This window comes from Microtus oregoni, unplaced genomic scaffold, assembly GCF_018167655.1.
Source record: "Microtus oregoni isolate MIOR12 unplaced genomic scaffold, Mior012 000009F_ref0000495, whole genome shotgun sequence".
In the NCBI taxonomy this organism is placed as follows: Eukaryota; Metazoa; Chordata; class Mammalia; order Rodentia; family Cricetidae; genus Microtus; species Microtus oregoni.
The window spans coordinates 22,205,049-22,232,310 of NW_024543068.1; the positions used below are offsets into that span (position 1 = coordinate 22,205,049).

General features: G+C 39.1%; 1 protein-coding gene across 1 annotated transcript in view; it reads left to right on the plus strand.

The window, feature by feature from the left end:
• Kcnh5 (potassium voltage-gated channel subfamily H member 5) overlaps positions 1 to 26,472 on the plus strand; it is a 301,133-nt gene extending 274,661 nt beyond the window's left edge. The window contains exon 11 of the mRNA XM_041658809.1: positions 25,428 to 26,472. Within this exon, the coding sequence (XP_041514743.1) occupies positions 25,428 to 26,375 (948 nt within the window). The 3' untranslated portion in view covers positions 26,376 to 26,472. The remainder of the gene's footprint in view (positions 1 to 25,427) is intronic.
• The last annotated feature ends 790 nt before the right edge of the window (positions 26,473 to 27,262 follow it).

The following is a 27,262-nucleotide window of genomic DNA, read 5'->3' on the forward strand; positions in this document are numbered from 1 at the left end:
ATGTGTCTCTAACAGAAGTCACATTCTGAGATACTAGAGATTAAGATTTCAATGTGGCTTTTCTGGGGAATACAATTCAACTAATGCCAATGGCTTAAACCAGATTAATTTTTGTAGAAATAGTAAGATCTGGTTGGATTCTGCCTATATTTTGAAGGAAAAGTCAACAATAATTACATATATTGGCATAAAATTTGTATCTATAAAGTGATTACTAGTAGCTTCTGTTAAAATTATTATCATGATCATGTAATCGCAGTTATAAAAGTAACAAGTTAATTTTCTTACATAATATACACACACACAAATAAACAGTGAAATTTAGGAGTTGAAAATATCAAAACTATCTCTTAAGCCCCCAGAAATCTTTGGAACACCTTGTTTTTATTGCTCTTCATTGCTTTCTGTGCCCTACCACCATGGTCACAATCATGTTCTGAGTCTTCCTGACCATATCTATAGCTCCTCATAGGTCTTGCTCCTCATGATTGACACTTTTTTAATATGACACCCAATTGCTTTAATCATAGCAAGCTCTTCTTGTGACTCTACCATTCCTTCTGCTTCAAAATCCCTGTCCCACATTCTAAACTGAACACCATTAAGTTTTGTTTCCTGTTACATATCTAAAATGGTTTTGGTGACAGGCACTGGACATTGGACATCATTTCTAATAGAGATAGATAGGTATGACATCTTATAAGCTTATAGCTTTAAGTTAAACTGTCCCAAGAACTTGTCTGCACTTGTTTTTATTTCAAGGGAGTACATATTATAAGACCTGACACTGACGTATCACCAGCTGCCTATAGCGTATCAGTTAAGACTTAGAAAAGCTGTCTTAGAATATAGCAGATTATTCATTTTCTCAGGACCATTTGCAATATTTTGGTGTACATTTTCTAAACAACAACCATAAAGCCAGAGTAACAAGAGGTTCGTTACTAACTGCACTTACTTTTGATTATAAGAGTGATGTTGAGTGTTTGCTTTGATTTCAAGTGGCTGTGCTATGCAGTCATGAAAAGATGTTTGAGCTGGAGCCTTGGAACTTTCAAATTTTGATAATAAAGAAAGGGAGAGAGGCTGACAGATAATTTCAATATAACATTTTTAATATCATTTTTAATTCCCTGAAGGATGTTGTGGCATTCTAACTTGAAGTTCAAAAATAGCTACTTAGAAGCAGGAAGAGAGAGGGTAGAGGATGATGCCTGTAGATATGGTAGAGAGAGGATAGCGGTTGAAGTAGTATCTTCTTGGAGACAAAAGCACTTACTCTAAGCATTAAGGACACAATCAAATGACATAGTCAACATAGTCAAAGGTATTTTGGAAGTTGTCAGACTTCAGAGGACATGCAGGTATAAAATACTACAACTAGAAACTAAATCCATTTTTGTATTAGTAGTACATGAAGCACAAGACATCAGAGTTCTAGCTATTGGGATCAAGGATGCATATATAGTGGATAGACCAGGAAGGATATACCTTTGTACTTTAAATGAACTCAAATTAGAACCACTGAAGGTTTTTAAACAGTGTGATGGAATGGTCAGATCTCTTATTTAGAAATTTGACAGATAGGTACCAACAGCATTTTTTTTGATGAATTATGAGTAGAAACATGAAGACTGGGGAACAAGAAAGAAATAAGACTTTTGATTGTGTAAATTTATCCCTAGACCTCATTTGTTTCCTGGCCCCCCCAGACCCGAAATAATTACACAAAACTATATTGATTGCAATACCATTTGGCCAATACCACAAACATATTTCTAGCTATCTCTTACATCTCAAATTAACCCATTTCTATTATTTTATATTTTACCATGAGGCTCATGGTTTACCAGTACTAATGCACAGGTGTCTTTTTTTCCCTCTAGCAGCTACATGGCATCTCCCTGACTCTGCCTATTTTCCCTCTACATCTTTGCTCAGATTTCCCACCTGGCATTCTCTGTTAAGCCATTGGTTAAAAACAACTTCTTTATTAACCAATGGCACTAAAACATATTCATAGCATACAGAGTGTAATCCCACAATAGACCAAGAGAATACAGATCTTCTTTTGGTAAGGTAAAATAAAGTATTATAAACTAGATTGCTTAAAAAGAAAACACATTTTTCACAGTTCTGGAGAATGAGGTGTCCAAGATTTAGGTGCTTGCATATTGCTCCAATAAATATCTCTGTCTTCTTGTATCCTCACATAGTGAAGAGGAGAGAGGGACTGGAGGTGGAGAGGGAGTGAGTGAGTAAATGAGAGAAAGAGAGAGAGAGAGAGAGAGAGAGGGAGAGAGAGAGAAAGGAGAGAGAGAGAGAGAAAGGAGAGAGAGAGAGTTCACAGGACTCTTATTAGAGGGCATTAATCTTTCTTTCTATGGGCTCCACCCATGTGCCTTTATTTCTGAAAGATCCATCATTAAACACCATCATCTTGGAGATTAGATGCTTAACATATGTCCACTGGAGGAACAACAGCATAGTCTCTAGCACCGCACAGCTATTCTTCTAAGGAAAGCCTTTGAGACTAAGCCTTAGCAAGGAACAAATGACTGAGTCTTCCTAGATAATTAAGAAGAATGGACCAGTCACTTCTTGTTATTATGGCAAACATTCCACAGGAACAGCTTCACAGAAAAAAAGATTACCTTGGCTCATTGTTTCAGAGGTACAGCATATAGTTGGTGGGACATGTTAACCCTGGCCTATGGTTACACAGTGTTGGGAGGAGATGGTAGAGCACAGCAGCTCATTTTGTGGCAACCAGGAAGCAGATTTTCTCTGTTAGCTGATTTCTTCTTTCCTTAATTCCATCTCAGGCCCCTGCCCATAGGATAGTTCTGTTCACAATCAGGATGAGTACTTCCTCATCCTGATTATTATCTATGGAGACATTTCTGTGGGTATGCAGAAAAAGTGGGTTTTAGTATCTTCTCAGTACCTCTCAACTCAATCATGTTAATCATGACTTCCATACAAAAGGTGGCCAAGCTTTGGGGTTTCTCTATGTAAGTGAGAGTGAACTGCTGTGATAGTTAATCTTCATTCTCAACCTGAAAGAAGATTGGCGGGTGTGGTAGTTTGAGTGTAATTGGCCCCAATAAGCCCATTAGCAGTGGCACTGTTAGAAGATGGATGAGTCTTTGTTGGAGTAGGTACAGCCGTGTTGAAGGAAGTATGTCACTGAGCTTTGAGGTCTCATATATGCTCAAGCCATGCCTAGTGTTTCAGACCACTTCCTGTTGCCTGCAAGCCAAAATGTAGCTCCACTCTCAGCTCCTTCTCCAGCACCAGGTCTCCCTACACACCACCATGTATTGGTATGATGATAATGGACTAAGTCACTGAAACTATAAGCCACAATTAAATGTTTTCCTTTATAAGAACTGCCATGGACATGATGTCTCTTCACAGCAACAGAAACCCTAACTAAAGACAGTGTAGCACACTCTTGGTGTGTCTATAAGATCTTTTCATAGTGATTAACCAGGAATTAAAGACCCATCGTTAATTTGTGCATCACTCAGCAACTTTGAGATACGCAGAAACACAAAGACAGAGAAGAGAGGTGGTTCAGGAGAGATAACAAATAGAGAAAGACTCTAAGAAGATGGTTTAATATATAAGGCCAACCAACAGGAAATTTAAAGCTGCAATAATAAAGACCTTGGTCCCTATTCTTCCCCTACCCTGTACCATTTTTTCCAGAGGTTCCTGTTGAAGATATTCAACTAGAAACAAGTCAATGCATAAGCTTACTGATTTAGTCACACAGGCCAGCATCTCGGAATCTCGGAGCACAGAGCAGGGACCTGGGAAGGCAAATAGAATATATATATATATATATATATATATATATATATATATATATATATATACTCAGTTGCACCTTAAATTGAGTAGATCATGAAAAAAGTATGATAATAGTAGTTGAAAAAGTTAAATGAAGGGGTTGAGTTTAAGTTCTATAGAATTTTTTCTCATTTCTTAACCAAACTAGAAAAATTGAACTGAAAGCCAAGGTCAAAACTTCAAGAGAAAAGAGGTTAAAGCTATTTATGGATTTAAGAATGATTGATTCTTGAAGGTCTTAAAAGTAATGGGTGGTTGAATGAGCCAAAGTCAGAGGCTTGGCTTTAAACAGAAGAAAGAAATTTTGTTCCTGAAATGAAATGACGGAGAGAGGAGAAATGCCACTGTATTTACCTACAGATAGTGAGTGGAACAGAGAGAAGAATCGAGAGAATTGATCTCTTTAGCCTCAATTTCCCAATGAGCAAGTCTTGGTCTTTTGTAGATTGCAAGAAGTAAGGAGTGGGGAGGATTTTTCAGAGAGACGTGATGGGCTGAAACAGTCGGAGGAGGGAAGAAAGTGCTGATCCTTGCCCTGGAAGAGGTCCGGGCTATCACATGTGCCCTCTGGGTCTTACTGATGGATTTTTTTTTCATATTGGTGTGTGTGAATGGCAGACTGAGAGTGTAACTCAAGAAAACAAGTTCTAAGGATGATTCAAGATCAGAGTCTCAACAGGTTAGTTCAGTAAAAGACAGAATCATTGGACATGAGGATATTGACCAGCCCTTAAAACCTACCTTTATGCAGCCAAAAATATTTTATTTTTCTCTTATTCTTTAGGACACTATTTATAATTTATTTACAGTTGTTTTGAACACACAGAAGTAGCAGCTTTCTTTCTTTCTTTTTATTTATTTATTTAAAAATTCCACCTCCTTTCATCCTCCCATTTCCCTCCCACTCCTCCTCCCTCTTGCTCTCCAGACATAAGAGAAGTCAGGGTGCCCTGCCTTGTGGGAATCCAAGCCCTGCCCATCCAGGTCTAGGAAGGTGTGCATCCAAACAGACTAGGTTCCCAAAAAGCCAGTACATGCAGTAGACTCAAAATCCAGTGTCATTATCATTGGCTTCTCAGTCTGTCCTAATTGTCAGCCACATTCAGAGAGTCCAGTTTGATCACATGCTTGTTCAGACCCAGTCCAGCTGGCCTTGGTGAGCTCCCAATAGAGCAGTCCCACTGTCTCCATGGGTGGACACAACCCTTGTGGTCCTGACTTTCTTGCTCATGTTCTCCCTCCTTCTGCTCTTCATCTGGGCTTTGGGAGCTCAGTCCAGTGCTCCAATGTGGGTCTCTGTCTCTAACTCCATCCCTCACCAGATGAAGGTTCTATGGTGATATGCAAGATATTCATCAGTGTGGCTATAGGATAAGGCCAGTTCAGGCACCCTCTCCTCTGCTGCTCATGGGTCTAGCTGGGGAAATCCCCTTGGACACCTGGGAACCTCTCTAGAGCCAAGACTCTTGCCAACACTAAAATGGCTCCCTTAGTTAAAATATCTTCTTCCCTGCTTCCATATTGACCCTTCCTCCATCTCAACCATCCAATTCCCCCAAGCTCTCCCCAATACTCCCCTTTTCCCTTCTCTCTCCCCATCTCCCCTTTCCCTCCAACCCACCCTCACGCCTCTACTCCCAACTTTTGCCTGGCGATCTTGTCTACTTACAATATCAGGAAGATAACTATATGTTTTTCTTTGGGTTTACCTTCTTATTTAGCTTCTCTGAGATCACAAACTTTAGGCTCAATGTCCTTTGTTTATGGCTAGAATCCACTTATGAGTGAGTACATACCATATTCCTCTTTTTGGGTCTCGGTTATCTCACTCAGTAAAGTGTTTTCCATTTCTATCCATTTGCATGCAAAATTCAAGATGTCATTGTTTTTTACCACTGAGTAGAACTCTAAAGTGTATATGTGCCACACCTTCTTTATCCATTCTTCTATTGAGGGGCACCTAGGTTGTTTCCAGGTACTGGCTACAATAGTGCTGCTATGAACATAGTTGAACAAATGCTTTTGTAGTATGATTGGGCATCTCTTGGGTATATTCCCAAAAGTGGAATTGTTGGATCCTGAGGTAGGTTGACTCCCAGTTTCCTAAGAAACCACTACACTGATTTCCAAAGTGGTTGCACTAGCTTGTATTCCCACCAACAATGGACAAGTGTTCCCCTTACTCCACATTCTCTCCAGCATAGGCTATCATTGGTGTTTTTGATTTTAGCCATTCTGACAGGTGTAAGATGGTATCTCAAAGTTGTTTTGATTTGCATTTCCCTGATCGCTAAGGAGGTTGAGCATGGCCTTAAGTGTCTTTTGGCTATTTGGACATCTTCTTTGAGAATTCTCTGTTCAGTTCAGTACCCCATTTTTTAATTGGGTTAATTAGAGTTTTAATGTCTAGTTTCTTGAGTTCTTTGTATGTTTTGGAGATCAGACCTTTGTCTGATGTGGGCTTGGTGAAGATCTCCCATTCAGTAGGTTGCCTTTTTGTCTTAATGACAGTGTCCTTTGCATTACAGAAGCTTCTCAGTTTCAGGAGGCCCCATTTATTCATTGTTGATCTTATTGTCTGTGCTACTGGGGTTATACGTAGGAAGTGGTCTCCTGTGCTCATGTGTTGTAGACTACTTCCTACTTTCTCTTCTATCAGGTTCAGTGTGGTCAGATTGATATTGAGGTCTTTAATCCATTTGGACTTGAGTTTTGTGCATGGTGATAGATATGGATCTATTTTCTTCTTCTACAGGTTGATATCCAGTTATGCCAGCACCATTTGTTAAAGATGCTTTCTTTCTTCCATTGTATAATTTTAGCTCCTTTGTTGAAAATCAAGTGTTCATAGGTTTGTGGGTTAATATCCGGGTCTTCGATTCGATTCCATTGGTCAACATCTCTGTTTTTATGCCAATACCAAGCTGTTTTCATTACTGTAGCTTTGTAATAGAGTTTGAAGTCAGGGATGGTAATGCCTCCTGAAGTACTTTTATTGAATAGGATTGTTTTGGCTATCCTGGGCTTTCTTTGAAGTATGTTTTAATTCTTAGGTAACAAAATTCCTACAAGCATTATAATTAATTTTCATTCCTTAGTGCAACAAATTTCCCCTGATTGTTTAAGCAGCTGTCACAACATAAATGAGGATAGAGTTGTGATTCTGATCTTTATATAAAGTTACATGACATTTAATCTTTGAAATCCATGTGGAATCTTCCAAATCCTTTGTTGAATCCATGTAGCTACACCGGACAAATCAACATGGAATTTGATCTCTCAGGTAAGAGAATCAAATTGGTCTTTAGTGACATTTCTTCGGTTACCTTCATTTTTATCCAGATGATTAATATTTTTGAAGAGTCAGCTATTTTTGTTAACAAGTCTTCAGCTTTCACTTTTTATGAATAAGTTCAATGGAAAGATGATGTTATCAAGAGGGCTACACATGACTGCTACTTTGACCCCTCTCTGTTCCTTCTCTCCCTCCACCTCCCTCCTTGTTAGAGGCTCTTGTAGCCCGTGCTGGCCTTGAACTCCAACAGCTCCACTTCAGACTCCAAGATGCCAGGATTATGATAGCCATGAGCCAACACACCATATTCAATATCCCAGCTTTGGAATCTTTATCTTTCATCTCATAGGAGATGAAAATCCTTTTACAAATAAGGACCTATTTTAGCTACACATGTTATCTAGGAGAAATGAACATTTTTCTGTGTCTGTATCACATCCTTAGATTCATTTAACAAATAAACATCTCCTTGTTGCTGCTCACAATGAGATATGGAATGAGGTTTCTTGTTCCTTTAAATAGTAAAGCAAGATAAAATAATTTGGAGTAATTTCTTTGCCCCTACAGTGAATAGCAACAGAAGGAAGGCAAAAGGAAGGAATGTTAGTCATGTAAATCGATCCCTGTGCTATCGATTGTAGTAAATTGATCCATGGTGGCCACTACTACTTGTAAAGTTATTGATTTCCCTCCCCTGGAACCATTTTCCCCATAAGCATCAAAGGAGATGGGGTAATCAGGTTTGCAGGCACCACTAAGCCAAGACTTGAAATTAAACAACCGCATCTTAACAGCCACTTTATTTCACGTTAGTAAAACTAAGGACAAGAAAATAGTCCTTTGTGTGTTCCTTGTCCCTGCATACCATCTAGTACCCTAAAATTATATTTTCACTTTAAAATATAGTAAGTGCCCAGAATAACTATGTTTTGTAGCTTGTAAGAAAAAGACTTCTTCATGTAAAGAATTCTAGATTATAATTTTCTTTGACTTTAGTTCTAAAAAAGTTAGTAACAATAAAATAAAATCAAAGTGAAAATTTATAGAAAACTCTTGCTTCTTTGTAAAGGAAATGACACTTTTCAAAATCTACAAGCCCTCAAATTTAAGTGCCTTGGCACAATAAGATGTTAACTGTTGTGTATTTAACAGTCCCAAACAAACCTCTGGTGAGCCATCTCCTCTTGAGGGTCAGAGTCACAGGCAACATTCATCTTTGAGCATCATGGTCCCCTGGCAGCCCTGGTCCTGAGCTGTCATGTGTGCCTTGTGTGGATGAGTGAGCTTTTTGAGGTGGAGAGTGACAGCAGCTGAGCGTGTAACTCCCAAGACTGGCAACCATAGAAGGGTTCTACATGGCGATGCACGAGGTGTCACCTGAGTGTGGTGCACATCACTTCTGAAGTTCCTTCACTTACAGCTCAATATTATGGTTGCTCATATCGCTAAGAGAAATGTTATCTAGCTTGTTGCATTAAGAGGTTCTGGCCATTAGAAATCTGTACTGTGAGGAATAAAGAGATGGCTCTTTGGTTAAAAACATCTATTAGTCTCACAGAGGACCTGAGTTCAGTTCAAGCACTCACACTGGGCAGCTCACAACTGCCTGTAGCTTCAACTCCAGCGGATCTTATGCCCCCCTTTGGCCTCTGTGGGTACTGCACTTACTTGCACAAGCCGCACCACACATACACATATTTACATAATTAAAAATAATAGTTTAACCCCTTTTCTTATAATTAGAGCTCAGAAGAGATGATAGCAAGTCTCATCCAGGAACTGGTTCCAGTCAGAGTCCAGGAGTCTAGGCAGATGCTCTCTTGTTTCCCAGGAAAGTCAGCAGTTTCTTTTGAGACTTGGAGTGTACATTGGCTCACTGCATGGAGACAATGAGTGTGTTTGTATGTCTCTAGTACTGAATCATGTCTGTTGACCAGAAATAGTTAATGATAGCACCCCCACCTCTAAGATATGCTGAATTTAAATGATCCCTTTTAGGATTATAAATGTATATTTTAGGGAACAGACACATAAATCCAAAAATGCCATTCTTCAAGATATAACTATTATTTCAAGTGATAGAAGAAGTACATTGACCTTTAGAAGTAGGAAGTGGGGGGTAGTCCGGATAAGGTGATGGGGGATGGTCCTGTACAGTGACTGGAATGTCAACCAGGAGAGTGCATGTTATGTGGATGAGGGTGTGGTACAGAGTTTTGAAGAAAGAGGAACTAGTGACTGCTCTCATGGAACTGAAAGGTTATTGGAAAATAATGAAGGTTTTAAAGTAAGCTTATTACGTTAGCTTAACTTTCCTCTTTCATTTCCAAGAATGTTTGATGCCAACCATAAAGGCCAACACAAGGCTCTTTACACTTACCATGTGTTAGCTTATGTACCTTTCTATTATCCGTGTCACCCTGCCCAAAGTTCAATACTTACCAGAACTACCGTGTCTTGCATCCTGCCCGTGATTCAAGGTTCCTTCTCAAAGACTTGCAATGCTTTCTCCCATGTTCTCATACCAGTTAATGTTAGTGGCTTCATACAGTCAACTACCATTAGTCAAAACTCCTCCTCTATGTTCATTTTATTGACCTGACATCTCTACTATGAGAGCCTTTCTTGTATGAAGTGGTAGCTTTCAGAAATACTAACAAATATGTTATATTTCAAAATTCTTTCGGTGCCACAATATTTTATACCTACCAACAAGCCTGTAAGGAAGTTGTTCTTACTTTCCTGTTGGCAGCTGATGCCCATGAAATACAGAAGGGAATCTGCCTAGGAAAGAGCTGATGGACATGTGAGGGAACCAGTCAGTGCAAACCAGAACATTCATTCTTAAAGAGCATCGTGTGTAACCTCATCATCTTAGACTAGTGAACTATACTAGTTAGATGTTTTTAACTGTAGACCTTACAAATGTATGTTCTGTTATTGATATTTTGAGGTGTTTATCTTATTAAGACAAGACCATAATAGAGCCTTTGGATTTCTAGTTTGGGTGTCTTTAGAATAGGAGACCACCAGAAAAATTTTATTCAGATGACTATGTTCAGTTCAGCCAAGAAATGAAGAGGCTTGCATCTTAGCCACCGGGAAAATCTGGTGTGCCAGGGGCATCATCAGTCAATTCAGATTACAGAGACTGGGAAGCAATGGTCAGACTGTGTGGGAGTCAGGGAAATAGACTCTGTTGTGTTCCCCATGGCATGCTTTCCACTATTTCATACTTACAGTCTGTGTTTAAATTAATTACTCACACCTTTTTGACTTTTACTGAACTACATATGGGATTCTTATTTTACTTATTTTGACCACTCGTGTTTCTTTCATTTTATTATGTGGATGAGTGTATAAAGGAAATACATTATACTTTCAAATTTTAGTACCTTGATGTCTAATTAAGTGAAGCACAGTTTCATATCAAATGGCTAATTATTTAAGTTTAAAATTTGAATGGCAGTTTTCCCTTGGACCTTTCTGTTGTGGTTAAAAATTTGTAACAGTTTTTATAAATGCCAGATATAGTCTTTTATTGAGTACATGTGTTTGTGAATGTGTGCCTACACATGTATTCATCCAATGTACCCAATGCAATGTAAATGTGTATCCTAACATATCTACTTAAAAATATGTGTGCAATCTATCTATATATTGTATTTATCTCTCTTCATTCTTCCTTGCCTTTTGTCCTCTTTGTAGTACCTTTCAGGGAACTAAAATGTCTTATAAATCTTACTGCAGATTAATAGAATGTCTTTTTAATTTTTCTCCTTATGTAGCTACTGGTTTTTGTAATGTTTTAAAACTTTTTTATACACTAAAGTCAAGAAAGTGTTTTTATAATTTTTTTCTCTTCAATTCCTTTACCTACCACAGTTCTATGATATAATGACAACTGTTGTGTGTGGGAAAGGTAAAGACTGAGATACAATGCAAGTGATAGAAATCCAGTTCTACTTATATCTGTATAGAAAAGAATACCTTATCTCTAGCATATACTAATATTGCCGCATTGTGAATCAGTGTCTGAAGGCATGTGGCTCTGTTTCCAGCACTCTATTCTGGTAATTAGTTTAATGGTGGCACCAGCACCATACTATACTTATTGCTTTAGTTTTAATATTGAAATATGGGTGGCATAAATTTTACAGTTTTTTCTTCTTCACAAACATCAATTGGACTATTGAGGCCTTTTGGCATTTCCTTGTAAATTGTAGACATAGGCCATTAAATTTTGCAAAGATTTGGTTTTAATTGCTATATATCCAGGAGCCAATTAGTAAAAACTTTCTATCTTAGCAATAGTTCATCTTGCAAACCATAAATATGTATACACTTGCATTTGTTTAAGGCGTTTACTTTTACATTCAATGTGGATAGAATGTGTCTGGAGTCCAGATGACCCTGAAAAATATGTGTTCCCATTCTTCCCATTCATACACCCTATGATTCTCTTCCAAGATCACTCAGTTCTCTTTCAGAGTTATCCTTCACGCAGAGTCAAATTCTCAGAGGAGTTTCCTGGGCTAGCACAGTCTGTTCTTACTAAGAAAACAGGACAGATGCCCTTCTCAAGTTTTTATAGCTCATGCTAGTACAGAACTGTTCTCATATCAATGTCTGAAATATGGGGTTCTTGCAACTTAGGGTAAATTAATTTGCTAAAGATAAAAGAAATGCAATAGAGGTTGTTTGTTTTGACTGTGTAATGGTTCTTTTCAAGCTGAATAATTATTAGCCACATAGTTTTAATGGGCAAGTGTTATATTTGATATCAATGGCACGAATATATAAAAAGTTTTCAGTGAAATGAGCACTTATTTCAACATTAATGCTCCTATTTTGAAATTTCACAATCCGTGCCACAATAATGCAATGAGTTTCCGTTAACCAGAATTTCCATTGATGGCAGCTCATATGTCACCTGTCATGACTCTGCCGACTCTGATGTGGGTATATATGTACACGCACGCTGGGGGCATCTCTCAATCACTTAAACTTGACTCTCCTTTTTAAAACTGTAGATTCAAGCTCCTGGCAATTGCAACTCCGAAAGATGCAGCCAGCAGAGCTTCTGTCTTCTTTGACTAGACTTAACTAATCACTGTTCCACTCTGCGGGGACACAGTTATTAGCTAGTGCTTGACTCTAGACACTGCGATTCAATTACTGGCCAGCTACGTTTAGAAGCACAAGCCTTGGTAATTAGCAGCAATTTTTTTGTCTTATCCCTGCACAGCATGTGAACAGTTGACTCTAGCAGATGCAGAATCAAAACATAAATAAAAGGAGCCCTTATTTATCCTGGATCTATAATTGTTCCTGGGGGGGGGTCACAGAAATCTCAGCAGTTGGTACATGGAAAGTTTGACACCTAGAAAAATAGGGCAAATATGTTATTTCTAGCACAAAATTACGTGAAGAATAGCTTCAAAAGCATAATGTAGATTGTGTCCTTTTTAAAGAGTCAAACTCCAGCTGCCTGTATTATCTCTTTAAAGACAGCTACTGCTAAAAAGATAAGCCACATCACTTTTTTATTAGTGAAATAAACAGGCTAACATTTAGAGAGATCATGGAACTTGTATCTGAGGTCATGTAGTCAGTTAGAGCCCTGGACTGGCCTGGTACTCTAGCCTGCAGTGACTCAAACACCAAGTCTTCTGCAGAAGGGAATTTCAAATTGGAAGAGACACAAATTGCTAATATTGTTTCTAGTGGTATCGTGCTAAATTAAATCAAGATGGAAATGGTTCAAGTAGGGAAGGCAATGTCATTTGCTTTTCCAGTTATGCTCCTGTGGAAAAAATTGAAATCCAGGTATTGAACAAAGACCACAAAAAGCTAGATTTTGATAATTTTGCTTAAAAATATTTGAAGACCACATTCTCAGCTTTGAACTTGGGTGAATATATATTTAATGACTTTCATTAGAATGAACATAAATAGCAAAGATCTATTTTACACTGTGTTGTCACACATTGGGGTAAAATATCCTCTTTTTTAGTTTAGAAAGACCTTCAAATCTAGACTCCACACAGGCAGACAGAGTTGAGGATGGTACCCAATACAATTTAGATCCAGTGTGCTCCTCAGAGGTTCATGTGTGGCAATGGGGTGCACCTGAAATGAGCTTTAGAAGCTAAGGCAGTGGGTAAAAATGAAGTTACGGGATCATCACAACCAGAAGAGACTGAAACAAGCCCCGTAGGACTGTGAGCCTAGCACCTTCCCAGAACCTCTTTTTCATGTGGAATCCAACACTGTGATGCCATCTGCCACGAGGCCCTCCCCTGAGCTGTGCACCATGCTCTTCAACCCCTAGAGCTGTGAGCTAAAATAAACATCTTTTCTTTATAAGGGATCTAACTTCATGTAGTTTGTAGCCAAATGGAATGAGATAATATGCCCTTGATTCCTAACTCTCAAAGAACATGTTATTTTGTAAAGCCTCACTTGACGAAACTAAAAACTTCTAACTTTATAAATTACATATTCCCTAATGGGAAGTAGAAGATGGACCTGGAGACAAGGGACAGTGAGTCCTAAGTCAAATCACCCGGGATAGATGCATGGATCCTAGGGGCTAATCATTTTGAATAAACCTTTGAGTTTTGGTTCCCAAACTCCACAAAATAAACATCATTATCCCGAACCATCCATTTTATGTAATTTTGATTCCACCTGTAAAATATTAAAGTGTTACCTTAAAATAGTGATATGTCATCCAGATTACATGTACATGTAAGTCTGAATTTATCTAGTATTGAAGTGAAACTGTGCTAGTCTATGTTAAAGCAAATGTAGAAATAACTAAAATTTAAATAAATGTCCCAGAGCGAGTTCATAAGCAGAAGCTACAGAAAATTTCCTTCACCATGAAAAACCCCACATAAAGTGACTGTGACTATTCTACCTCCGCAACTGCTCATCTGAGGTCAGCATGTCCTTCCAAGGCAAAAGCTAAACCTGCATAGTACTTCCGTTCCCACTGACAAAACTATGATAGCAGATAAGATCTTGTAGGGTAATATATTCAAAGTGCACTATGAACTACAAAACAAGCTGGTCTTTTCTTTTTTGTTTGTTTGTTTTAGACAAGGTCTAACGACCTAGCCCTGCCTGTCATGGAACTCACTTTGTAGATCAGACTGACCTTGAACTGACAGAAATCTGCTTGCCTCTTTCTCCTGAGTGCTGAGATTAAAGGTGTGTGCCACTATGCCTGGCTCAAAATAAAATTTTAGACACACGTACACACACTCCACATCCACCACACACACACACACGTACACACACCCCCACATACATATCCTCCACACCCACATCACACACACATACACACATGCACACAAACACACACACACATACACCTCACCCCACTCCATATGTTAACATAGAATATCAGGACAAACACTGGTGTTGCTTTGGGAAATGGGTTTCCTCCTGACTATTTACTGACAATGATTTTAGGCAACTCATATTATTCCTCTTTGCTTCATCTGTTGAATGGGGACAACTATGAATGGAAATAATAGCAAATAAAGTGCAGAGCTGCAAGAAATGGGAGTAACAGGCTGAACTCCTTTGTCAAGTGCATCACAACAACCAATGGCAAATACTAAAATACTATGGTCTACATATGTCCTGAAGAGTCTCCACTCATATGAATACATCCCCTAATGTTGACAGTCCAGTCCCGGTGGTGGCTTCTAGTGCATGTGACCATAGAAGTCTTCCAGTTTCCTTCACTGTTTTTTTTCTTAATATTCATTTTTACTAGAGAGAGAGAGAGAGAGAGAGAGAGAGAGAGAGAGAGAGAGAGAAATATGCTGCATATATGCAGATATGCAGGCGGTACCTGAGAAGGCCAGAAGAGGCCATCAGATTTCCTGGAGCTGGAGTTACAGGTGGTTGTGAATGGCCTGGTGTGGGTGCTAGGAATTGAACCTGGGTTTTATGGAAGAGTAGCAAGCACCACTGAGCCATCTTTTAATCCCAAGTTCCTTCGTTTTTCAAGTGCCTTCCCTCTAAGGCAATGTAAACATTTTAACTGACGAATTCTTGCATTGCCTGACTTTTATGTCCATTAACCTGGCTTATAAAACCTACCTTGTTACTCAGCTGTGTGAAACTGGGGAGGATATTGAAATCTTCCTCATCCTCAGTTTTCCCTTCTTTAACATGGACGCATGTGATGATTAAATACAGCAATGATGTCTGTGAATTACCAAGTACAATTTCCTAAGTATTGGCGCTTAATGTTCCCCGAGGTAAAAATATGTGATTATTATTTATTGTAGCTGGAGTGAATATCTCAAGTACAATGTGGTCTAATGATTCATTTATGTGACTCAGGCAAGTGTTGGGAGTTGTCATCTCCCTTTCTCAGCAACACACAACGTTGATGTTTTCCTTTATTGGTCTTTAAAAAGTATCATTGAACTTAGGCATGCTAAAATTTTTATGCTAAATTCTTAGAAATAAAATGATGTTATTCTTTTGAATTTTCTTCAGAGCAATGCCAGTAGTGGACTCTGTCACCATTTATTCTAAAATACAAATCATTAGGGCTGGAAAGATGACTCAGTGGTTAAGAGAATAGACCATTGTTTTGCAAAGAGGACTCAGCAGCACTTAGCCTAAGTCCCCAGCACCCATATTAGTGCCTTATAAGTTGGATGTCAACTCCAACTCCAGGGCCTCTGATATCAACTCCAACTTCAGGGTTCTGTGGACACCATGCATGCATATACTCATAGTTAAAAGATAAAATAAATCTTGAGAAAGAAACTTCACAAAATTATACGTAAGACTAGAAATAATATGGAAATTAAAGAGGTCAGCCTTATACACACATGCATGACACTAAATGAACTCAGTAGGTTTTGTGTATACACACAAAATACACACATATCTACATATTGATAACATTAATAAAAAAAGAGGTCATGAGCTTCAGATGGGGTGATGGGGACAAAGGAGAGTTGGAGGGGGTGTGAGAGAGTGAACATGATGTGAACACACTCCATGTATACAAAATTCTCAAAAAATAAAGTAAAAAAAAAAACCCTAATATGTGAGACTTGGAAAGAAGGAGCCAGTCCGGTGACACATCGCTTCGTGACACTGCTCTCAGTGGTGGCCCTTGATGCTGTGGTTTTCCTGGAAAAAACAAAACTGAAAAGTGTTAGCAGTAGTTCATGTGGCTTGAGGGTGGCTCTGTATAATACAGGTTAAAAAAGGGAAAGCGCTGGTCATAGAAAACAGTTGTCTAGCTTCTGTTTTCTCCTGCTCATTTAAATATTTTACTTTATTTTTGAGATTATAAGGGTAATTGTAACATTTTTCCCTTCATTTTCCTCCCTCGGAGCCCTCATATTTGCCTCCCCTACTCTCCTGCAAAGGCATGGCCTCCTTTTCTACTAATTTTTATTGCATGCGTATATATTACATATGTACATACATGCATATTCCTAAATATAACCTGCTTAGTCTGTATAAAGGTACTTGCATGTATAAATAGGCATACATGTGTATTTATTACATACATATGTATACATTATAAATATACATACAAATATATTTCAGGGCTAACCATTTGGCACTGGACAAGCAATTGGTATGCTCTTCTCTGGGGAGGACCACTTCTCCTGCTCCCAGGATTTCCACTTGCCTATAGTTCTTTGTGTAGGGTTGAAGCTTCATGGGCTTTTCCCCGTCCACTTTGTCGTATCCATTGATTCTAGGCAGGTATGGAAAAGATAACAGAATAAAAATAAGGTTGAAAATCTGTTGTGCACAGAATTTTATTAGAACTTTTAACACAAAGAGCAAGTTTCAAATGTGGCTTAACACTTTACTGTGAATTCTAGTGGCTTTCATGGTGTGTGTGTGTGTGTGTGTGTGTGTGTGTGTGTTGGAGGGGATAAAAAGGAAAGGGGAAGAGAAAGGAGAATGGTTGAGAGAGAAAGAGAGAACAAGAGGGAAGGAGGGATGGGGAGAGAAAAGACATTTTCTCTATTTTCTTCTTACCAACCACCCCTCATTGCCAGTAGGCAGCACCCACACATAACCAACAGGAAAGGACTTCTTTTCCTTCCTCTCTCATGGTCCCCTTCCTTCTTTTTCTTTTCTAACATCCCTTCCTCCCTTTCACTTTATATCTTAGTTAATTAATTAATTTATGAATTCCTCGGATTTCACGTGGAAACATAATGGATCACCTGAATTATAGTACTACCTTGTTCCTGTGCAGCTTGGGGGGGTAAAGAAGAGCTGCCATATCTGAAAAGGTCATGTTGTTTTATCATTACCCTCAACACATCTAAATGTATAGAACAGGCAGCTACAAAGGCAGCATCGTGTGATTTATTCAGAGCTCACCGCCTCTGATCTGCCCAGGATAGTGTTTAATAAAATACTGCTTTGTGTTTGCTCAGGTTGAAATGGCTTGGGAGAGCTAGAATTAGAACGAGTGACTAAGTGTATGGGAAGCAGGATGAACTAAAGAGTCAAAGCAGTTGGAGCCCAGGAGAATCAGCAGCACCGTAACTCCTCACTGCTTGATCTCAGAGAGCTGTAAATTCCCAGTCAATTCTTTGGATTCACAGATCTGGAAAGTTATGGGCCATTTGAGGTGGGGGGGGAACACCTCCATCTCTCTACAAATTACATAATACTAAACCCATGTTATTAAACAAATGATTCCTCTCCCTTGCCTCTATTGGATTTCAAAGTTCAGTACACATTCAAATGATTCAATTTTGATATCACTTTTGTGATCAAATGTCCTACTTTTTAAATGGAAAGCTCAGTTGGCCATGTTCCCTGTTAAGTTTAAGAAGCTTTTATCATTTAAATAAATTAAACCTTCCAGCAGGTTCTTCAGAACACAATGAAGCACAGCAGAGAAAAGCTTAAAGGAAATAAACCTTCTTGCTGATACAGCACAGGCTATTATGCATTCTACCTATAATGTGTAGCAAGAAGCGGGTGTAGCCCGATGCTCGAGTTGCTCTTCTTACTTCTGTCTTTGATTTTTGTGGTGTTCAGTAGCAATTTGATTTACTATGAACAAAAGATGGCCTGAGAGTACATCAAGTATAAGGTTATTAATACTGAGGGGAATTTTTTTTTTAAAAAAGGTTTGTTTTAATACTATATTGGCAATCACAGATTTATATTTTTCTTTATTTTCTGCAAAATAATAATCCCTTTGTGGGTCATTTTAACACTAGCTTTGTGGAGTATCTAGTGTTATTTCAAATGTAATATTTTGTAAAGTTAATCATATTTTACATCAAATTATTATATCAAATAATTAGGATATAATAATATAAGCTTATATCAAATTATTAGGATACTTTTTGCTACCTGTAATTACAAGTCCATGAAAGATTCAAAAACATTATAAGGAATCTTAATTATTTGCAGGTTTTCTCTCTGCCTAATAAATAGTAGTCAGAATTACTTTATCTAATTACTATACTTTATAATGAAGGCTTTTGTTGAATAAAATCTATCAGTCTTTCTATTGTAGTATTTACTTGAAACATTTCATTACTTGATAAAAATGTCAAGATAAATATTTCCATTAAAGGAAGCATTCAGTAGACCTAATTGAATAATGTTGCAATGGTTGTATAAAATAATTACCATATAAATGTAGGCTCATAAAGTTATCTTTAAAACTGCTGTGGGACAATGATCTTGTACTCTGTAAAGATTTGTCACTTGTATTGGTTTAATAAAATGCTGATTAGCCAGGAGCCAGGCAGGAAGTATGGACAGGGCAACCAGAACAGGAAAATTCTGGGAAGAGGAAAGGCTCAGTCTGCAGTCATCACTCAGATGCAGAGGAAGCAAGATGAGAATGCCACACAGGTAAAGGTGCCAAGCCACGTGGCTGACACAGACAAGAGTTATGGGTTAATGAGAATTTAAAAGGGAGAGTGTGTAATATGAAGTGTTTTTAAAATGCAGTGAGTTGCCTAGTTAGGCATCCTTAACATTTTGTTTTCTTGTTTCTCAGATTATGGTAGAGCCCAGTAGACAAGCTTTTAGACCTCAGAAACATAAATTCATTTTTTTCTTTTTATGGAGAGCTTCACATTTCTGTATCTACATTCTCTTTCCTTTCAGGAAGAAAATAGAGTATTGCCATAAGCTAGGAATTAAGCTCATAGTAGCTATCCCTATAACTATTCTGAATAAAGAACCTTCCAAATGCATTTGTGGGTTAATTTTGAACTGACTACTTAGCATGACTTCGTTAACTACCTACTTGTGGGCCAGATAATAAGGATGATACAGTAGTAGCTTCAACTGAGAGATTGTAATAGATATAGTTATCATTGAAAAATATCTCAGACTTCATAGATGCAACTATCTTGCTACATCTGAAGACACTATCTTACTGCGGACATCTTGGTCCCCAGGCTCTTAACAATTTTTCTCCTCTTTTCCTGTGCTGGTCCCTGAACTTTGGGATAGGGGTTAAATTATTATGTATCAAGTAGAGCTGAGCACCCCAAGGATAGTTGTTCTCTGCATTTTAGACAGTGTGAACTGCTACATTGTTGTAGGTTTCAAAAACAAACTTCTTTGATGAGGAGTAGGAGCTCCACTTACCTCAAGTCTCCCATGGCTGAACTCCCAGATGAAGATCTATAGATAATTAATGGCTGTTATTTGGGAGGGAGGTTCTGTATTCTCCAGTAACAAACTCCCAATAGAGGAGTTGGAATGGGTTGGAAATGACAGAAATACAGTATTCAGGTATGAAATACTCAAAACAAATAAAAATTAAAATTGAAAAACCAGGTATCATTGACTGTTTAGAATAGGGAAAACCCATTATTTGCAGTACAGCTCTATTACCTATATATTTTTTAAGAAGATGAGGTTGTTCAGATTAAGATTTTGCTATTGAGTGGCTGGAGAGACAGCTCAGTGTTTAAGAGCACTTACTGCTTTTGCAGAGCATCCAAGTTTGGTTTCCAACACCCATATGGAGCCTCACAGTTGCCTATAACTCTATTCCCACAGCTTCTGACGCCCTCTTCTGGACTCTGCAGGCACCTGCACTCACACACACACATACTCACACATGGGCACTCTTAAATTCATAACTTTAGATATGTGAATGTATTCTTAAAGGATATTCACTTTAGCAGGCCCTGTTGTAGAGATATACCATCTAAGAAAACAGACAAAAACTTCCATTCTCCTAAACAAATGCATCTAGATGTGAGAGGGAGAAAAGACAATATTGGAGTTCAGGGAACACTACATTATTGGATCCTGCCTTCCCTGTTTTACATGAAGGTAACACATTTGATATGTATATAAGGAGGAGAAAACACAAGGCCGCCTAGAAGGGAAATAATAGATATCAATGGCAGCTTGTATTTTGATGGAGGGTAGTGAAACAAGCTTATTGCCTTCTTTGAGAATCAGGGGGAAATCCTCTCATTGAAGAATCATACAAATCTCCCATAGAGATCTCTCCGTCATTAGTCAAGGCTGCCTCTGATCCAGTAAGCAAAGAGTTTCAATCCCATTCTTTTAGGGCGTTTCTCCACAGCCAGTCTTCTATAAAGGGTACTTTTTTTTTGTATCTTATATTCTGTTTATTCAGGATTATTATCACATAATATGTCTTCTAATATTTAGGCCCTCATATTATTCCTATTCTTTTCTTTTCCGTTTATTTATTTTTTTTATTTTTTATTTTTTTATTTTTTATTTATTTATTTATTTTTTTTTTTTGGTTTTTCAAGACAGTGTTTCTCTGTGGCTTTGGAGCCTGTCCTGGAACTAGCTCTGTAGACCAGGCTGGTCTCAAACTCACAGAGATCCGCCTGCCTCTGCCTCCCGAGTGCTGGGATTAAAGGCGTGTGCCACCACCGCCCGGCTCCATTTATTTATTTATTAAAGATTTCTGTCTCTTCCCCACCACCTCCTCCCATGTCCCTCCCCCTCCCCCAATCAAGTTCCCCTCCCTTGTCAGCCCATAGAGCTATCAGGGTTCCTTGCCCAGTGGGAAGTCCATGGACCACCCACCTCCATCCAGGTCTAGTAAGGTGAGCATCCAAATTGCCTAGGTTCCCACAAAGCCAGTATGTGCAAGTAGGATCAAAAACCCACTGCCATTGTTCTTGAGTTCTCAGTAGTTCACTATTCTTACACTCCGAGCAACTTAGTGCTGCCCCTTAGACCATGGGAGATCCTTGGGTAATTGAATGGATGGGGCATGGAGAGATGCAGGGTACTTTTGGGGTATGGAAGTGCCTGCATCTCTCCATGCCCCATCCATTCAATTACCCAAGGATCTCCCATGGTCTAAGGGGCAGCACTAAGTTTCTCTGAGTGTAAGAATAGTGAATGGTTAGGAATATATGAAGTTCAAGTTCTTAGATTTGAATCCTAGCCACTTGCTAGCTATGCGGCCTAAGACAAACCATTTAAATTTCTCTGAGCTGGCAGTTGCTCCTCTGTTACAGGACACTAATAGGACCCGTCTCACACAGAATGGATGGCAGTTAAGTGGGGAGACGCAAGCTTGAGAGGGACTATGTTGCTATAGGTAAACTTTTTTGATGACCTTTACATTGAATTGATTTTTTGTTCCATAGTAAATTATTTATAATTTAGTGAATGCCATCAAATTAAATACTTAAAAAATTATGTCCTGGCTTGAAGTACATAGATTATTATGTTAGGCAGTTGATCAAATGCATGGGCCTTGCTAGCATCTAGGTTTTAGTTTAAAATGTATGCTTTGGGTGTAGAATGTTATAACCCTCTCTCCCCAGCCTGCTTTCACGGGGCTCAAAACTGAACTGTTAAGGGATAAAGGTGGCCTCACCTATTTCAGAACCTCAGGCTTGTGTTTGAGGTCTGGAAGTCTTGTGGTCACTACTCAAGGAATAGGCTGTGCTTGGTGTTCAGGTGGATGCTTCACCTCAGTCCCTGGCTCCATATACCCAAAGAGTCTGGTAGAAACTCCACCCCAAGCCCCCTCCCCCATCTCCCTCCAAACCCTGCTGCATCTCAGAAAGCCAACCAAATGATGATCTTTCCCCCAGAGACTGTCAAGACCACTCCCATAAGGTACTTAAACTGCTCCCCCTCAACAAAAACAGATGCATGAGTTTCTGGTCTTTTTTTCCCCAGTCTTTCTTTGGGGACTGGAAAATGATCTGGTAGCGTTTTACCCATTAAACCTGGGCTTTTCTAATTCAGTTTTATTTGGTCTGATTTGGATTGCTGCGTTGGTGGAGAGGCTTATCGGGGTGTAGAAACTTTTCACTTGGTTGCTCATCTCCTCTATGTGTGGCTTATTTAAAGGTCTGAATATTTTTGTAGCAGATATTCCACAGAGTGCAATGTCTCTTCCTACCTCACACGGCTTTCTCAATATCTGGCTTCTGAGAGGCTGAAGTCCCAAGTCCTGAGCCCATATTGATCCCCATCAATGCTTATCTAGCTTACAAAGGAAGCAAAGATTTGAACCTTCAGCCTCTGCAGGAGACATGCTGTTATTTTTTTTCTTTGTTTTCTTTTCTTCCCAACATACATTGCAGCCTTGAGAAGGGATGTGGATTCTGCTGCTCCATCAAGTCCAGACAAGAAGTCAGGGCCAATCTTGATGTTCAAGTTCTCCCAAACGTGGGAAGCTAGATGTATCTACTGCCTCATTACCTCCCGCTCTGCAGTAGGGAGATAAAGAACAGTGGTGGTGTGCAGGGCAGGTTTCCACTACCCAACATCTCAAACTCCAGTTCTTCCTCTTTCCAAATTCCTTTTACTGTCTCGGTGGCTACATATACTAAGCTAATCCAATTCTACTTCATTTGTCTTCTGGTGCACACAAGATGTTTGGCCCTCTGCCAGGCCTCTCTTTGTGCTAGGCATTTTGGTATTTGGAGCCTTTGTCCTCAATTTAATATTAGCAATCTGAATACCTTTTGTTTCAGTGGGTGAGTATGAGCAGCTTTTGGTCTAGAAAAGTCTTTTCTATCGGTATTTTTCATAGGTATGTTACAAGCCTAAATCACTCAACATCTTGAATTTGAATTTGAGAAGCACAATAATAACGGTGCATAATGGTTAGCTATGATACTGGCAATCTTTTAAAAAATGTTTCTGAGTTCAGATGCCCATACTTCTCAATCATCAGTTACCAAGCGTGGAGACTCTATAAACTGTGAGGTATATGATCTATCAAGAGGGATACCAAGTGGAGTCACAAAAATACAAGACTATGTTAAAGTAAAACTTCATGTGAAACCAGACACTTCCCTGTGTGCCCTACTCAGGGAAACAACGTGTACTTGTTTAGTGTAACCCACACATTTTGCGGTTGTCCTGTGATATGTCTGCCCTGCCTGTGTGTCAGGTTCTCTCCACTGAGATTTGAAGTGAGTTCTCTTTCCCCTAATGTCAAGGATCACACTAAGTCTTTCCCTGCTCTAGGCTAGGTCATTACTTATTTAAAACAGTGTCCTGGGGGGGAGTTAGACAGGGACATGGAGAGCCATTTGTACCAGGCTCCCTCTGTCAGCTCATGGCAGCAACGTGAGTGGATAAAAATAGTGTCGAGCTTTCCCTGCCGGCGTCTGTCTGATCCCAAAGGGTGTTAATGCCCTGTAGGCGTATGGCATGCTCTGTTTCTGTAGGAAGGATGAGAAGTGTGTCAAACTGGGGGAAGATTTCCAGCTAAACTTCTGTAGCTTTGATGTGAGACTTTGCGATTAGCGTCACATCTGTTAAAAAGACCCAACTTCATGTGCCACCAGAGAGGAAAACATATGGTAGCCTTTTTCATGTTATTATTGAATTTATAATATTTATTTATGTTAAATTACAAGTTATTACCCCTTGATAGGCTGGCATTAGTGCACCAGTCTCCCTTTAGAAAAAGTGGCATGGCGCAGACGGAGGATTGCTGCCAACATGACTTTTGACTTCTCTACTGACACAGGTCATCATTCACGTTTCTTTCTGACATAAAACCTGATTCTATATGTTCTACCTGGGGGCTGAGGAACCTTTAAAAGGTGATAAAATTGTTTACAATTTGGAGGTGTTTTGAGTCCACGGGGAGAGAACCACCATATAGTGAGGTCTGTTATGTGTTGGGACTATGGGCTTCACAAGAGTTTTCACTCAGATAGCAAACGTGGGGATGGTGAAAGAGAGAAGTCATTTTGTTTGGGTTGTGAAATTGTTTGATTCTGAAAGTGCTTTATATGGTGAAGCTCTTCTTAATTTCCCTCTCAGATTCCACCTACGGTTACTTTGCTTTTCAGGAATCTGAGGGAAAAAACAAAAACTAAGTTAACTTTGAACTGAAAATATGCCTGGTGATATCTCATATAGCCAATCATTTTTATTGTCTTTTATATTGTCACCACAATTTCTTCTCACCATTTTCAGGAGATTCGAATGGTACACTTGGCAGCAACTTTAAGGATGTGTGTTAATTCACACTTGCTTCTTAGAAATTTTTCCTCATGGATTCTTGATCTTCACTTGTGGACACATACATAAATGTCCTCACTCTCCAGCCCCTCCCATGGAACCTGGTTATGTCACTGGAAAACTTGGTACCTTTGCAGTACTCACAAAGCCTGAATTCTGTCTTATCCATAAATTGAGGATAATATTAAAAATGGTTTTGAAACAAAGTTAGAAAAGGAGAAACCATACCAAATGAGAAAATTGAAGTACTATATATTTGTACATACACAAATGCACACATACTAGTATATATTTGTATATATGCTTTTATATGGGGCCATGAAGTACTTTTACGGGGTGTGTCAACTGCTTTTTTTCCGCTTGTATGTAAGAGAGTAGTCAGTGTTCCTGTGTTAGATTTAAGGTATATTGGATTGTTATATGGTATCTGAATAATAGCTTCTTTTTTAGGAAAGGGGTGTGTTGTGTGTGCAGATGTTTCCTGCGTGTGGTGTTTGCAGATGTTTTCTCTGTGTGGTGTGTGCAGATGTTTTCTGTGTATGATACATGAAGATGTTTTCTGTGTGTGGTGTGCTCAGATGTTTTCTGTGTGTTGTGTGCAGATGTTTTCTCTGTGTGCAGTACATGCAGATGTTTTCTCGTGTGCAGATGTTTTCTGTGTGTGGTGTGTGCAGATGTTTTCTTTGTTAAGCAAAGCACACCCAACACAGTATCACACAAGTATAAAGTCGTCTGCTTCTGTAACCATGGTTTAATCATCTCTCCCATTCCCTAGATCATCTTCCGTAAAATTAGTGATGTGAAGAAGGAGGAAGAGGAGCGGCTGCGGCAGAAGAATGAGGTGACTCTCAGCATCCCTGTGGACCACCCAGTCAGGAAGCTCTTCCAGAAGTTCAAGCAGCAGAAGGAACTGAGGAACCAGGGCTCAGTGCAAAGTGACCCTGAGAGGAGCCAGCTTCAGGTAGAGAGCCGCCCTTTGCAGAACGGAGCCTCCATCACAGGTACGAGTGTGGTCACCGTGTCACAGATCACCCCCATCCAGACTTCTCTGGCCTGTGTGAGAACCAGTGAGTCCCTTAAGCAGAACAACCGTGATGCCATGGAACTGAAGCCCAATGGCGGTGCTGAGCAAAAATGTCTCAAAGTCAACAGCCCCATCAGAATGAAAAATGGGAATGGGAAAGGGTGGCTAAGATTGAAGAACAACATGGGGGCTCACGAGGAGAAAAAGGAAGACTGGAATAATGTCACCAAGGCTGAGTCGATGGGGCTATTGTCAGAGGACCCCAAAAGCAGTGACTCGGAGAACAGTGTGACCAAGAACCCGCTAAGGAAAACAGATTCTTGTGACAGTGGGATTACAAAAAGTGACCTTCGTTTGGATAAAGCTGGCGAGGCCCGAAGTCCTCTGGAACACAGTCCTATCCAGGCAGATGCCAAGCATCCTTTTTACCCCATCCCTGAGCAGGCCTTACAAACCACACTGCAGGAAGTAAAACACGAACTCAAAGAGGACATCCAGCTGCTGAGCTGCAGAATGACTGCCCTGGAAAAACAGGTGGCAGAGATTTTAAAACTACTCTCAGAGAAAAGTATACCCCAGACCTCCTCTCCAAAACCCCAAATGCCACTCCAAGTACCTCCCCAAATACCATGTCAGGATATTTTTAGTGTGTCAAGGCCTGAGTCACCTGAATCTGACAAAGATGAAATCAACTTTTAATATATAAATATATATACATATATATTTGTCAATATATTTAAAAATGGTATATACATCTATATACATACGTGTGTATATATAGTATATACATATATATTTTCACTTGCTTTCAATATGATGAACACAATATGGATTTTGATATGTACATACTGCATGTCCAGCTGGATTCTGGCCTGCCAAAGAAGATTATTCAAAACATAGATATTGCTTGTATATTATGCAGTTGACTGCATGCACACTTTACATTTATTTATAATCTCTATTCTGTAATAAAAAAGTATGAATTTTGTTAACTAAGGCAATGTAATCTTTGAAGAATCAGGGTCCAACCTGCCAATGTTGCCATGACAAACTTGATCTCAGGCTGAGTATATCGAGCTGTCATTTCTTCACTATTCTGTTTATTTAAAATTATAGATTAATGTCAAGGGAGAGTTCAGCTTCTGAAGCTGTCAGACCATTTTACAATCTCATGCCATAGGGTATTTTTCTGTAACTTAGTGTTAGGTTCTTTTTCCCTACAGGCAATGTTTGCTCCATTGAAATGACTGTGTTTTTGCCTACATCTGATGCCAGTGTCGAATACCGAGAACTTACTGCTATGGGTTTTGTGCATGTACTGCTTTTCCACTCAATGATACCTCTCCTTTTTAGCATTGTATTAGATAGTAATCATTAGCTCTTATGGAAAGAATTCCCTGCTCCCTCCGTCTTGGAGAACAACTGTCATTTTGGGAGCTGACATTATCAACACCATAAATACTCAATTGTTAATATAGTGTACATTATTATAGAAACACTGCACCACAGGGTATAAGAGCCTTTTAACAGTGTGTTAGATATGCTGATTGTCCAAAAGGTGATGAATGCTCTACATTTATATTTCC